Consider the following 15,227-nt stretch of genomic DNA (forward strand, 5'->3'; position numbering starts at 1 on the left):
TCCGTATATCCCGTTACGGGGTTTTCTAGTTGTTTATGATCTTTTCACTATCCCGTTACGGGTACTGTATATTTGTTACTGTTTGTGTTGTTTGTTAATAAAAGTTTTTTATAATAAAAAAACTGAACAGTTCTTGATATAGCTTATGATACGTTACAGCTATATTTAATTGGTGGCAGCGGTGGGATTGACTTACCATTTGATTTAAAGGAATTGTGCTTCAAATATTATTCCTTATGGCTTTCTTGGGACGAGCAAAGAAGTGTGATTTGGTAGAATTATGTAAGGAATTGGGTGAAACTATTATTGAAAATGTTACAGTATGTGAGTTGATAAATCTAATAAAAAAATCTGAAAATTACGAAGTGAATCTAGTTAAAGAAATATTAGAAGCAATTAAAGAAAATCGTATCGAAAAAGAAGAAAAAGAAGAAAGAAAACGCCAAGAAGAAAGAAAACGCCAAGAAGAAAAAGAAGAAAGAAAACGCCAAGAAGAAGAGGAAGAAAAACTACGCCAAGAACGGCAAAAACAAGAAGAACGCCAATTTGAACTCGAGAAATTAAGGCTTAGTGCCCAATTAAGTGGCCCTTCAAGTCAAAATATTGGTACAACTCTGCGGAATATGTTGGATATTCATAAGTTAATGCAGAATTTTGATCCTAAGGAAGATGAAATCAGTCTTTATTTGGTAATTTTTGAGCGTCAAGCAAAAAGAGCAGAAATACCAAAAGAAGAGTGGGTTACTCATTTATTATCTTTTCTTTCACCGGACATAACAAAATTAATAGCAAGAGAATCTGAAGAACAAACGTACAACTATGATCACGTTAAGGAAATTTTAATGAAGAGGTTTAAGCTAAGTCCAGAAAAATTTAGGATCAAATTTATTCAACACCAAAAGAAGTTCGATAATAGTTGGAAAGATTTCGTTTTTGAATTAAGGAACTATTTAAACGAATGGGTTCAAGGATTGGAAGTAAAAGATTTTGAAACCTTGCTGGATCTAATGGTTACTGATCAAACTAAACGAAGAGTTCCCAATGAAGTGCGTGATCATTTTATAGACACTTGGTCAAAAATAACTTCATCTACAAAGCTGGCAGAAATACTTGACGAGTACGAGAATGTACGTGGAAGTCGAAAACGAATTGACTTGCAGGTAAATTCTGAAAATCGGAGATTCAATTGGCGAGAAGAAAATGCCACACGGAAAAATTCACAGGAAGCTACTTCAAAGAATAGCCGAAATGAAGAAAATAAAAGAAAATATGAGTACAAGCAAGCAAATTATGATCAATTTGATAGACGTACGCCTTTAAAATGTTACGAATGTGGATCTACTAATCACTTACGACCTCAGTGCCCGAAGCTTAAGTGACAAAAGCCACCCGCTCAAGTTAATCGAATCGGAGTAGGACACGAAGAAGACAAATTACTAACTCCGTACACTCTTATGGCGAAAGTAAATGGAGTTAGGATGCCAGTTCTTCGAGATTCAGGTGCAACTATTAATATCATATGCAGAAAATATGTGACTCCAGATATGTTTACTGGCGAAACTGTGTGGGTACAACAACCATTAGATGAAGGCCCAACTTCTTTACCATTAGCAAAAGTTTCGTTATCTGGTCAGTTTGGCAACATTGTAACCAAAGCTGCTGTGGTTAGAAGTGAGTTGGATAAAGGTCGATATCTCCTTGGGAATAGAACAGCGGCTAGATTGCCAAATCTGCAAATGACGCCAATGAAAATTTCAGAGTTAAACGCAGTTAGTACCAGATCGCAAGCTCGTTTAAAAGCAGAAAATGAAGAATATGAGCAACAAAATTCGAACGATACCGAAAACTCTTCCGAACAAGATAATAAAAATCAAGAAATTATTTTAGATGAAAAAGATGACGAGCCAGTTTTAGAAACGGATGCCGTCAGTTCAGAAATGGAAGAGATATTACCAACTCTAAATGCCAACTCTGATGAACTTTCTTTAATACAGGTAGATCACGATGAATTCGTTAAAGCTCAACAGGAAAGTGCCGAGTTAAAATCAGTTTTTAAAACTGTGGAAGAAGTTATTCAGAATCAAAACAGTAAACATCGCTATCTGGTTGAAAGAAAACTTCTTTTTAAATGCCAAGAAGGACGATTAGGAGAAGAAAAAAAACTTTTAGTTATACCTGTGAAATTTAGGAGTCGAATTTTAAAGTTATGTCATGAAAGTACTTCCGGACACCTTGGCGTAACCAAATCCAAAGATAGATTGGCGCGATATTATTTTTGGCCAAAATGCTATAAAGAGATGGAAGAATTCGTACGAACCTGCAATAGTTGTCAAAAAGCGGGGAAACCAAATGATAAAAAAAGGCTCCTTTAAAAATTGTACCGGTCATACAGGAAATATTCTCAAAACTAAACGTTGATGCAGTTGGTCCTCTTCCCACCACCGCAAGTGGAAAAAGATACTTGATTACAGCCATTTGTATGTCGTCAAAATACCCAGAAGCAATCCCAGTGAATGAGATCTGTGTCGGTGACTGATGCCCTACTTAATATTTTTTGTAGAACTGGTTTCCCACGAAAAGTCCAATGCGATCAAGGAACTTCTTTTATGAGCATGCTAACAACTGAGTTTTTTGATCGATTTGGCATAAAGGTTCGGCATAGTTCCGTTCATCACCCACAGTCGAATCCCGTAGAAAGATTTCATAGAACTATCAAGCGGATCTTACGGGTACTTTGTTTGGAGTCTAGTTCTGACTGGGAGAAGTTTTTACCATTTGCCCTTTTGGCTTTGAGAACTATAACACATGAAAGTACAGGATTTTCGCCAGCAGAGTTAGTACACGGAAAAAATTTGCGTACTCCTGAAACTTTGTTGTATGAACAGTGGACCAAAAGAGAAATAGACGAATCCCCTGCGAAGGAATACGTTTTTCACCTAATAAACCGTTTAAAAAGATGCCAAGAAATTGCAGTTAACAAGATGGAAGATGCAGCGTTAAAAAGGAAATCGTATTACGATAAAAATAGTATTAGGAGAGAGTTTAGTGCCGGAGATTTGGTTCTTGTTTTGGCTACATCTAGAGCTAATAAATTGTCTGCTCAATGGATTGGTCCGGGGAAGATAGAAAGCAAAATGTCTGAAACTAATTATTTAGTGAATATTCCAGGAAAAAGAGAGAGTTCCCAGATTTATCACGTAAATATGCTTAAACCATATTATAAACGGCCTGCAATAATTAATTTTCTATCCTGTGCAGAAAACGATTCTTCATCTTTAGAACAAGATATTGACTTTCCACAAGTGTATATTTCACCAGATGAATTTGATGTATCTGAAATGATTAAAGACAGTCACCTAGATAATCGCCTTAACGGACATGACCAATTGAGGAATATTTTAAGAAGATATTCGAAAAGTTTTTCAAATAACCCAGGAAAAACTAACTTATGTGAGCAAGACATTCAACTTAGTTCAAATAAGCCAATTATTTCCAAGCCTTACCGAACTTCACCCAGACAAACCGAAATTTTAAAAACTGAAGTACAGAAAATGTTGGACTTAATTATTGATTTAGGTGAGAGTGATTATACTTCTCCTATGATCCTAGTAGAAGCACCAAATAAAGATCCAAGGCCCTGCATTGATTACCGTCGTCTCAACGAAATAACGGTAACACAATATTTCCCACTTCCGAACATAGAAGACCGAGTTGAAGAGGTAGCCAAGGCAAAATTTGTCAGTCTTTTAGATTTCGCCAAGGGATATTGGCAAATTAAGCTTAGTCCAAACGCTCAAAGATTAGCTACTTTTGTTACCAGTTTCGGAACTTATAGGCCATTACGACTCCCATTTGGGTTGAAGAATGCCCTTTATTTTTTTAGCAAATTAATGGCACGACTACTAAAGGGTTTAGAAGAATTTGCAGTGCCATACCTTGATGATATAGCAATTTTCTCAGATACCTGGGATCTTCATTTAGAACATCTTAATTGTGTATTGCAGCGTATCAAAGAAGCAGAACTTACAATGAAACCTTCAAAATGCCGTTTTGCGCAAGATCATGTTCTTTATCTAGGACATATTGTCGGACAAGGCTATAGAAAACCCTCTGATATAAAAACACGAGCAGTTGCCGAATTTCCTGTACCTAAGACCAAAACTGAGATCAGAGCATTTTTGGGACTAGCGGGCTATTACAGTCGATATATACCAATGTTCTCTGTTCTGGTTGCACCATTAACAGACACTTTAAAAGGCAAAACAAAAAAGGGAGAAATTACCTGGACGATTGAATGCGAAGAAGCCTTTAAGAAACTAAAAGAAAAATTAACGAGCCAACCTATACTCTTCTCTCCCAACTATGAAAAGGAATTTATCTTGCAAACAGATGCTTCGGAAATTGGTATGGGTGTGGTATTAACACAACTAGATAATGAAGGCCATGAACACCCCATAATATATCTGAGTAAAAAGTTTAATGAGTTCGAAAAAAAATATTGTACTACGGAAAAAGAATGCGCCAGTATAATTTTTGCCATCAAAAAATTACGACACTATTTAGATGGGCAAAAGTTTACTATTCAGACTTATCATCACCCGCTAACCTGGCTTAAAACAAATGCTAGTTCAAATGCCAGACTTATGCGTTGGGCTTTAGCATTACAACCGTTTAATTTTAAAATTGTGCATAGAGCTGGTACTAAGAACAAGAATGCAGATTGTCTCAGTAGAGTATCTTTAAGTTCTTGATTTGAATTAGACAAAAGTTAATTGATGGGGAGGAATATGTAAATAATGTTTGTTTTTCTTATTGATATTGATACAGATTAGTCTTATTTCCTTATTCATATGTATGATTTATTTATTTTAAAAAACTAACTCGTAAAGAAAGTAGTTGCTATTAAAGTTTGAATTAAAGCTCTAATTAAAGTGAAAATATAAAATAAAAATGTATTGAAGTTTTTGAAATTGAACCAGTTAAGTTTAATTTAAGAAAGTGTTTAAAAATGATTATATTGAAAATGAAACATAGGTGTTGAGCGAATTTGTTTGTAGAGAAAAGTGCTAGTGTTCTTAAATATGTTATTTTTTTATGCATATAAATATTAACAAGATTGAGTAGAATCTAATTATGTGAAGTTTAAAAATGTTAAGTATATTGTTTGGATAAAAAAAATAGTCATACCAAGATAAAAAAAAAAATAAGCACTTTGAAAAAAAATCTGGTTAGCTTCAGTTTTTAGATATTGTTGTATATATGTAAATAGTTATGTTAATGTGTATTTATTTTGTGTGAAGTTAAATTATAATATTTATTTACATTCTAATTTTATTTCGAATATTTTACTTTGATATCAAAATTGAGTTACAAGTGAATTGTCTATTAATGTTTACTGCAAGAGTCTAAAAATAATTTAGAAAATTTAAGTTTTAAAGTTAATTATTGTACATCACTTCTAATGTAAAAATTGTATCTTGCATTTAATTTGACAATTAGAAAATTTAAATTTAAAAGTTAAATGTTTTGATTATAACATAGTGCATTGGTTTCAACCTAAAGTTTTAGAGGACACAAAAAAGTTCATAATAAACTTTTCCCTTGTTTTCTATGGAAAAGTTCTTCCAAGGGGAGAGGAGTTGTAAAGTCTAAAAATATTAAAAAGATAATTGGTTTGCAAAAGCATAAATTAAATAAATAAACACATAAAGAGATAAATTTAAAAAAAAAAACAGACGATAAAATTAGAACACCAAAAGAAAGTTGTTGATTATTTTTAAGATTAGTTTTTATTGTGGAATTTGAGTTTTCCGTATATCCCGTTACGGGGTTTTCTAGTTTATGATCTTTTCACTATCCCGTTACGGGTACTGTAAATTGCAGCAAACAAATAAATTTCACGGACGCCTTTTTAATGTTATTCAAATGAACTACTAGTTCTACAGATGAATAAACAAATACAAACTAAAACTTAACAAACATTTATTAATTCTAAAGCAATCTCAATTTAGTGATATTTTCAAAACCTAACTAATTCGAACACTAAATAATCAACAGAAAACATTTCAAGAAGGTTGCCAACATAAAAACCAAAGTTAAAGAATAAAAATTAAATGAAAGCAGCAGCAGCAGTCAGAGTCACGTGACACCAACTATAAAAACATATTACAATCTCTAACATACTCCCACCTTGCAAAGTTAGGCTTATTGAACTTTGCAACCGAAAGTTGGAACTTTAAACTAACTGGAGCTAAAAATAAAAAGAATGCTCACAAGCCCAACCGAACAGGAACTTTGATGATTCTTCCCGACTTAGTTTTAGGAAAATAATTCACCTCTAAAGCTTCATTGTTTTCTACAAAATCGTCAGTCCTTCTAGCAGCTTTTAAAACCTCAATATCTGTTTTGGAAGACACTTCTAATGGGTAAAGCCTTTGAAATGGACGGATCCTTTCACCCTTACTGGTCCTCAGTCTTGCAACTCTAGGAATACCATCTTTACCAGGAAAAATTTCTAAAATAACTCCAAGTGGCCAATCGATACGACGGACATTGTCATGTCCTATTAACACAACATCACCAACGTCCAAAACGTTATTTCTTCTTACCCCTTTGTGGACTAAAAGAGCAAGGTATTCATTTCGAAATCTTTGTCTGAGGTTTTCACGTAGCTTCTGTAAATACTTTATTCGTTTTATGAGGCAAGATCGGTCTACATTATCTAGATCTGGTGTTTCGCTGTTACCGCCACCGTGAATAAACATTTCGGGTGTCAACGGTACTAATTCATTTGGATTATCTGGTATGTAAGTGAGTGGCCTTGAATTTATTACTGACTCACAGTCACACAATATCGTGTAGAGTTCCTCGTAATCGATGGTAGATTTCCCTAGAACTCGACGTAGCAGTTCTTTAAGCATTCTGACCATTCGCTCCTACCACCCACCCCACCATGCTGCGGTAGGTGGAATAAATTTCCAAGTGATTCTCTGAGCGGTTGAGTGTGCTGCTATCTTGTCCCAATCTAATGCTTTCAATGCTCTGTTGGCTCCCACAAAGTTTGTGCCGTTGTCGGAATAATGGATTGAAATCCGGCCTCGTCTGGCAATGAATCGTCTGAGGGCTTGGTTATCTGTGGTGAGTGATTGTACCAGTTCAAAATGGACCGCTCGGTAAACGGCGCACGTAAATAAAACGATCCAAGCTTTTCCTTTTGACTTCAAGTAGAGAGGACCAGCATAATCTACACCACTTACCTCGAAGACTTTTGTCAAGGTAACTCTTTCTCTAGGCAGCGGAGCGAAGGGAACTTCAACTGGTTTAGATTTGAAACGCTTGCATGTCACGCATTTAGAAATGACTTCTTTTACTAACTTTTTAGCCTTAAGGGGGTTCGGTACCTTCTATGTTGACAATGTTAAAATGGCATATTTCGATGTACCTTTTTAAAAAAAGTATCGTAGTTAGAGCTTTGAAATTTTTTTTGTGTATGTAATAGATATTCTAGATTATACTGAAGTAAACTTTTTTAAATTTAGTAAATTGAAAGAAATTTTAAAAAAATAAATTACACAGCATGTCAGAAAATTTTAAAAGCTTCACATTTTCATCCGAAAATTTTGAATTAAAAAAAAATATTAAGTTTCTCTAAAAAAACTGCTCACTTCAGCACAAACTACAGTACTAAAGGAACTTTTTAAATCAAAAATCAAAGTGTTGTGATCAATAGTTTTCAAGAAAAGGTACATCGAAGCGAAAAAAATATAATTTTTAGTTATTTGCATTTAAAGCGTAAATATTAGACTACCAACGATATTTGAAATTTAAATTCAAAAATCATATTGTTTCTAGGTTATAAATCTCGTACTGTTTACATTTCAAATAAATTACTCTTAAATGTTTCTTTTATTTGACTGAAAAATAGGTTTTTATACTATACTCTCCTCACTTTTCGAGCGAATAAAAAGCCCTTAAAATGATCAAACTGAATGCGATAATTATAAAATTGTATAATTCCTAAATCACCCATAAATTTTATTCATGAAAATTGAATATTCAAGTCTTTACCAAGATGTTTTGCTTAAATTTAAATGAGTTAAAAGTATTTTTGTTAAAAAAAATAACAATATTACAAAAAAAATCTAAGAAAATTCATATTTCAAGATAAACATTCTAGACACAGAAATAATTAACAAAGAACTGTAAATAAGAATTTACTTCAAAATTAGAAATATTATGTAAAGAACATTTAAACAAAAGATCAAAATGATGTAACTAGAAATTAGGGAGAAAAAAAAATCTTGTCCAAGGTAAATTCGAATAATGTAAGCGAAATTCCTAATCTATGCCGGTAATGACAGCTTCAAAACAATCCTGTTCCATAAGCAATGTTTTTTTTGCATTTCAGTACTTTATTTTCTTCTCTTTTACGTAAGTAAACAAAAACGTAATGAAGAATAAAAAAAAACGTAAAAATAATGACCTAATAACAGTATAATAAAAGAACAAAACAAAAATAGACTTAACAAATCAAACTAATGTAAATCTCAGTTTTATATTCAAAATTCTCGAAAATTGCATTGCTGGATTTTCTCGAAAATCCAGTTAAAGTTACAATCAACTAAAGATATTGTAAAGTTGAAATTATAAATGATTTTTTAATGGCTTGGTAATAGCACATGCAGATAATAATGGACATTATAATGTTTACGAAATCGTCTGTCAAAAGTGTGTGTTTTCGGTTTGTTTACATTTTTTAAATTCAGTTTAAGTGCACTTCTACGTGGATTTCAAACAAAAGCAATATATCGTTAGAAAGCTAATAGTTTCTTGTTTAATTATTGATCAAAATCTCAAATTCGATTTTTTGAAGGTTTTTAGGTACTGAACCCCCTTAAGAATCCAAAACTTCTCCCTAAGTCTGGCAAGTACGATAGAAGAACCAGTATGCATTGATTTCTCATGCTCTTCTCGTATTAACTTCATAGCAAAAGTATTACCAGGTAAAAGAATGGGAAATTTGAAATCTTCAGTTTCATCACTATTTACAAGTTTGGTTCTTATTCGCAGTAATCCCTTTTCATCTCTAAATGTTTGCATTTTGTTAAGAAACTTCTCATCTTGAAACACTTTTAATTGCATGGATTTGAGCACTTGAGTTTCTGCTTCTTTGAATTCTTCGTAGCTCAAGTTACCTTTTAATTTATTTTCATGTGATGTGTTATGTATGAAACGAAGAATCCATGACACCACTCTGATGTTTCTACTGTAAGAGGAAAAATGATCGCTCCATATTTCTGTAACTTCAATATTTACAATTGAAGATACGATCGTTCTTCTTTTTTTTTCTAATCACTTCTTCTTCATTGACATCTTCCTCTGAGTCGTTAGTTGGCCATTCACGGGATGGAAGGTACAACCAACAGGGACCCTCCCACCATTTTGACTGGCACAATTGCTTAGCTGAACAACCTCTACTTGGCCGATCCGCGGGATTCAAGGATCCAGGTACATGTCTCCATGCATGAACTGGTGTCAGTTTCCTAATTTCTTGAACACGGTTCTGTACGAATACACCCCACGTTTCTTCTCTTTTCAACCAAGCTAACACTGTGGTGGAGTCTGTCCAAAAATACACATTGTGGGTTTTAAACTCTTTTCGTACCTCAGTGGATAGACGAGCAGATATTGTGGCACCAAGAAGTTCTAATCTTGCAATTGTTGTCTCTTTTTTCCCACAAGGGGCAATTCTTGTTTTGCTTTGTACCAGCTGTACATAAACATTATTCATATAACAAACTCGCAGAAAGACCACTGCCGAATAGGCATACTTGCTGGCATCACAAAAAAAGTGAAGTGAAATATTTTCAACTCCCTTATCGCAGTGCAACCATCTTGCCACCCTCACATTCTTCAAATATTCAAGCTCATTTAACCATTTTAGAAATTCTTCGCTCGTTTTTATATCCACTTCAGCGTCCCAACCAATTTTAGACTTCCACAAATTTTGTAACAAAAGTTTTAGACGCATCATCACTGAACTGGTTATCCCTATGGGATCAAAAACTTTGTGTGAAGCTGATAAAATATTTCGCTTTGTGATGATCACTTCATTCTTTGTTTCATTAACATCAGGAATATTTATGGAAAGAGTATCTTTTTGTCTGTCCCATATCATTCCTAGAATGTTTGTTGACCTTACAGTGGATTCAGCGGGATTAGTGAACTCCCACCCTCTTAAATCAAATTTTCTTTCAGCCATAATTTCTGTGGCAACTTCAATAAACTGTTCTAACTCTTGCTCAGTTTCAACACTAACTAAACAATTATCCACATAAAAACTGAGTAGCAGTTGGCGGATAATGCCTTCAGGATATCTTCCATTTCCTTGTGTGGCTTCATCTAGTTTGTTTTCTAAAGGCTTGGTTTCTTAGGACAGGACGCCGTCAGCTGGAAATCAGCGCTAACCTCTGATTGGTCCATTTGTGAGTTTGATAGTATGCGTCATCGAACGCTCATCTTGAACTACAATTGCCGTCCAACTCAACTGCAGTTGGATTACAACGTGACGTTAACCACAGAAGCAATGGCGGACAACATCCAACAGCACATTGAAATCAGCCAAGATTTTGATTTCGTCATTAAACATAGCTTCTTCATTAAACATAGCACTCTTCATTTAACTCAGCTATAATGTGTTTTTTCTTGGACAAAGTCCTTATTTGTTCTCTAAAACACTAGTCGACAATAACAAAATAAATACAAATTCAAAATAAATATTTGTTTACGTTATTAACGCATGCGCAATGAGAGATAATGTCTGCGTAGGACCGACTGCTCACGCTGAGCTAACAAAAAAGTATTTTTTGGCGTCAGCTCTACGTCAAATTTCCGCTGACGCCCAGATAAGGCGCTAGTTCTAAGAAACCAGGCCTTGAGCTAACAAACCAGTATTTTGTTGGCGTCAGCGGGACGTTGACGTCCCGCTGACGCTGAGATAAGGCGCTTGTCCTAAGAAACCAGACCTTAAGTGGTATCGTATGGTTGACGCGAGCAAAAATGGACTACAAGAAACACCAAAGACAACTCTTCGATGACGGTAATGTTTGAGCTCACCTTGTTCGTCGTGCCATAGAAATCGTAGAAAATCTCTATCTGGCTTATGGAGACCTATTTGCAAAAAAGCTTTGCGTATATCTGCTGTTATGCCAAACTTATGGAGGCGAAACCTTGTCATTATGGAAGGAATTAATTCGATCAAATTTAGGCCCTTTTCAACACAGTCATTAAGACTGGGATGTCCCTTTTGTTTAGACGAAGCATTAAACACCGGCCTAATCTTTGTCGTACTGTTCTCCTTCACTACGTGACGATGCGGCATATAGTGACAAGTCAATTTCAGTTCTTCTACAGGAACCTGTTCGATGATGCCTTCTCGCTCCCATTCTTTGAAAACATTTCTATATTCCTCATACAAATTTTCTGCTTCAAGCTTCCGAGTTGTTACTTGCAATCCTTTTAGTGCTAAATTAAAATTGTCGGGCAAAGGCAAATGTACGTCAAGCCAAGGTAGACTAACAAGGAAAGGTTGATCTTCAACTTTAACAGTCTTTAAGAAATGATCTACTGAAGTGTTATAAAGTTCTTCTTTACTCTCCTGTTCTGATGGATCCTGTATTCCTATGGTATCCAATGTCCACATATCTGATATATCCATTTCTTTCACTAAAAGAGAAGTTACCAACATAGAATTGCATAAAGAGGTATCGCTTTCAGGCACTTTTCCCGACAAAGTCCATCCAAGTAAAGTTTCCATGGCGACAAGTCCACAAGCTAATACTTTACGCTGACCTGTCATAAGCTTCCCTATCACGTCAGCTCCAAGAAGTACTTGTACAGGTTGCAATTCATTACCAATATCTGATAAAGTTATCTTCATTTCCTGAAGCTCCTTGATCCACGGACCTGAAGTTACAGGTGTAATGTTATCACATATAGAAGACTGATCCAAAGCTTCCATGTTACAAGTTATGCTGTTTTTAGGATTTCTTAATCGGATTCTATAACATGTATGTTCATACTTATCAGAGTTAATACCACCAAATAAAGAATGTATAAGTGTTTCTTTTCTTACCGGAGTATATCTCATTTGTTCCACGAGACTTTTCAAAATATACGTTTTTTGGGATCCGGAATCCAATACAGCTCTCACTAGAATTTCCTTGTTATCTGAAACCAGTTTGATTTTTAATGTCTGAAGAAACACTTTGGGACCATAAGTAATGTTAGACATGTTAATCTCAGAACTTTCACATTTCTCACCACTTTCTCCTGATTCTTTACCTCGGGTATCTAGCTTCTCACACATAAGTGGCACATGTCTCTTACCGCATACAATACATTTGATAAACATTTTGCACTTACGTACTGGATGACCAGGATTCAAACACGCAAAACAACACTGGTTTTTTCTTACAATATCTTGTCTCTCGGCTAAACTCATCCTTTGAGTGGTGAAACAGTCTGAGCTGGAGTGCTTTCCAGAACAAAAAACACATAATTTCTTTACCTCTTTTGAAGCCGCAGTAAGTAAATTGGAAGCTGTAGGCACTCTACCTGAAATCAAAGGCTTTCCTTTTTTCCTAAAAGTTTGGCGATTTTCACTTGAGCCCAAACCAAACCCAGCCATGGCTAAATTTATTCTTTCCTCTCCTTCAGTTTCGGCTTTCAGGAAATTCATCAAATTGTTCAGTCGTTCTTTAGCATCAGTTGAAGCTGCGTAAGAAGGACTTCTGTTCCATGCTTTCAGGAACTCTTCTTGAAAACAAGATTCAACCATTGGATAAAGTATTGAAGCACATTTATCAGTTGTTACTCCTAGTGTCTCTAATGCTCTAAGGTACGATTCAAGTTTATCATAGAGAGAAGTCATTAAAATTTTCTCATTTTTCTGAACCGAAATTATTAATCTTAATAGTTCGCGAACATAAACTTCTACCAAAAGTTCATCTCTTCCAAACCGAGCTTTTAGACTATCAATTACCTTGGCGTAGTTAGCTCCGGTTGGCGGAAAGCTCTCTACAACTTCTCGCGCTCTAGATCCGCTTACAGTAGCTTGAATAAGGTACTGAAATTTATTTTCGGGAGCAATATCTACATCTTGATGAATCTGTTGGAATTGGCTCCAAAAAGGTAACCATTCCTTGATATCTCCACTGAATTGTCGAAACTCTAATTTGGGTAAATTAAATTTCCTCCTAGCACTAGTAATCATAGAATTTTCGGACTCACCTGCTATTGCCACTGGCGGGTTTACTTGAATTCGCGCCAACTCCAGTTCATGTAATCTTATTCTTTCCCGTTCTTCATATTCTAATTGTTTTTGATCCGCCTCCGCCAATTCTTTATGCTTCCGGTCACTAACAGTTGTTACCAAAATATCTTCAACAAACTGTGGATCTTCGGAATACTGCTTACTTTTCAAAATTGCTTCTTTTAGTTCCGATATCGTGACCTTTTGAGGTAATGTTGCACCAATTTCTTCAGCGACGAACAACAAATCTTCTTTTTTAAATCCTTTTGCTGCTTGAAACATTGTTTCGAATCGGAAAAAATGTCCTGTCGCGGACGCCAGAAAATGTAAATTGCAGCAAACAAATAAATTTCACGGACGCCTTTTTAATGTTATTCAAATGTACTACTAGTTCTACAGATGAATAAACAAATACAAACTAAAACTTAACAAACATTTATTAATTCTAAAGCAATCTCAATTTAGTGATATTTTCAAAACTAACTAATTCGAACACTAAATAATCAACAGAAAACATTTCAAGAAGGTTGCCAACATAAAAACCAAAGTTAAAGAATAAAAATTAAATGAAAGCAGCAGCAGCAGTCAGAGTCACGTGACACCAACTATAAAAACATATTACAATCTCTAACAGGTACTGTATATTCGTTACTGTTTGTGTTGTTTGTTAATAAAAGTTTTTTATAATAAAAAAACTGAACAGTTCTTGATATAGCTTATGATACGTTACAACGCATAGACGGCAGCATAATAAACTCATTATCATTTCTTTTCTATGGTTTTGAAATCATGCTAGTTGTAAATGGTTAAAAACCGCACAGCTTTGTATACATGGTTTCTTAACCATAAAATCGGAAAAGATTTTAAAACCGTAAAGGTAAAAATTGTTCTTTACCGTTAACTTCATGGTTAATTGGTTGGAAAAACTGCTACTCAAATTGCTTTTTTGTCATACCGTAAATGAGAAAGAAGTATAACTTGATAATTTTAGTGTTATATTCCATTGCAAAAAAATATCAGATAAAGAAATCTAGATAAAATTTCCCAGAAAACTAAATTTAATAAAAAAAACTTAAATTTTAATTACATTAAGACACAAATATTTTATTGAATTTGTACAAATACTTGATCTCGCCTAATTCGGATGTGGGAATTTCAAATCTGAGATAATTACTTCAAAATCTGTAGATCTTCTTTTTAAAATCTATCTTTTATTTAAATATCTCTTTTTTTCTTTTTTTTAACGTTTTTGTCAAAAAGTAGTGCTCCAAAAAATTTTTCAAAAAACAACCCCAAAAAAAAAAGATTTTTATGCCATGCTCGAAGGCATCATGATAAAATGACCTTACCAAATTTCAGCACATTTACCAAAATTTTTTACTCATTATAATACCATATTTCATTGTCAATTTTACCAAAATCATTACCAAAGCACTTCAGAAAAAATCATCAAAATTATTGGTGTTCTCATAGAGTCAGTAAAAGGGAAAAAATTTTCTATAATCTGGTAGTTTTGACCACACTTTTCTTCTCAATGCAGAAATACTTTTTTTACAGAAATTCAGTTTTATCTCATTGATTTTATAAACTCCATACTTATAGCGTGACATAGTTGTTAAAAAATCCAAAATTGTGTTTTTAATCGAATGTTAAAATTGAATTGAATTAAAATTTACTAAATATTACACATTTTGCAAACAAAATTCAAGAATACATATAAAATTTCAAATTAATTGTATATAATAACTGCAAGAGAATTTCAGTTTTTTAATTAACTAATTTTAAAAAATACGATGATAATAATTATTTTTTTTTCTTTAATATAATGGAAATTTTAAATATATAGATATATATTTGTTCTTTGTTTCATATTATTACAAAGTTTAATTTTTCATAAACTTTTCAAAGAGTTTAG

The 15,227-nt window shown here is 33.9% G+C and overlaps 4 protein-coding genes across 4 annotated transcripts; 2 read left to right on the forward strand and 2 right to left on the reverse strand.

The window, feature by feature from the left end:
• Nucleotides 1–236: 236 nt before the first annotated feature.
• Nucleotides 237–1,379, forward strand: LOC147807309 (uncharacterized). Its single transcript, XM_087168683.1, has one exon. The coding sequence runs from the start codon at nucleotides 237–239 to the stop codon at nucleotides 1,377–1,379; it is 1,143 nt and encodes a 380-aa protein (XP_087024809.1).
• Nucleotides 1,380–1,454: 75 nt separating this feature from the next.
• On the forward strand, nucleotides 1,455–2,372 carry LOC147807310 (uncharacterized). The gene has a single exon (XM_087168876.1). The coding sequence runs from the start codon at nucleotides 1,455–1,457 to the stop codon at nucleotides 2,370–2,372; it is 918 nt and encodes a 305-aa protein (XP_087025002.1).
• Nucleotides 2,373–6,269: 3,897 nt separating this feature from the next.
• On the reverse strand, nucleotides 6,270–6,920 carry LOC147807311 (uncharacterized). The gene has a single exon (XM_087168877.1). The coding sequence runs from the start codon at nucleotides 6,918–6,920 to the stop codon at nucleotides 6,270–6,272; it is 651 nt and encodes a 216-aa protein (XP_087025003.1).
• A 15-nt stretch (nucleotides 6,921–6,935) lies between these two features.
• On the reverse strand, nucleotides 6,936–13,594 carry LOC147807312 (uncharacterized). The gene is made up of 4 exons (XM_087168878.1): nucleotides 11,116–13,594; nucleotides 9,316–10,317; nucleotides 8,932–9,194; nucleotides 6,936–7,403 (listed from the first exon to the last, which is right to left on the reverse strand). Exons 1-4 carry the CDS (start codon nucleotides 13,592–13,594, stop codon nucleotides 6,936–6,938), a joined length of 4,212 nt encoding a protein of 1,403 aa, XP_087025004.1.
• Nucleotides 13,595–15,227: the final 1,633 nt, after the last annotated feature.

Source organism: Parasteatoda tepidariorum, chromosome 7, assembly GCF_982258835.1.
Source record: "Parasteatoda tepidariorum strain Cologne lab strain chromosome 7, Ptep-v5.0, whole genome shotgun sequence".
NCBI lineage: Eukaryota > Metazoa > Arthropoda > Arachnida > Araneae > Theridiidae > Parasteatoda > Parasteatoda tepidariorum.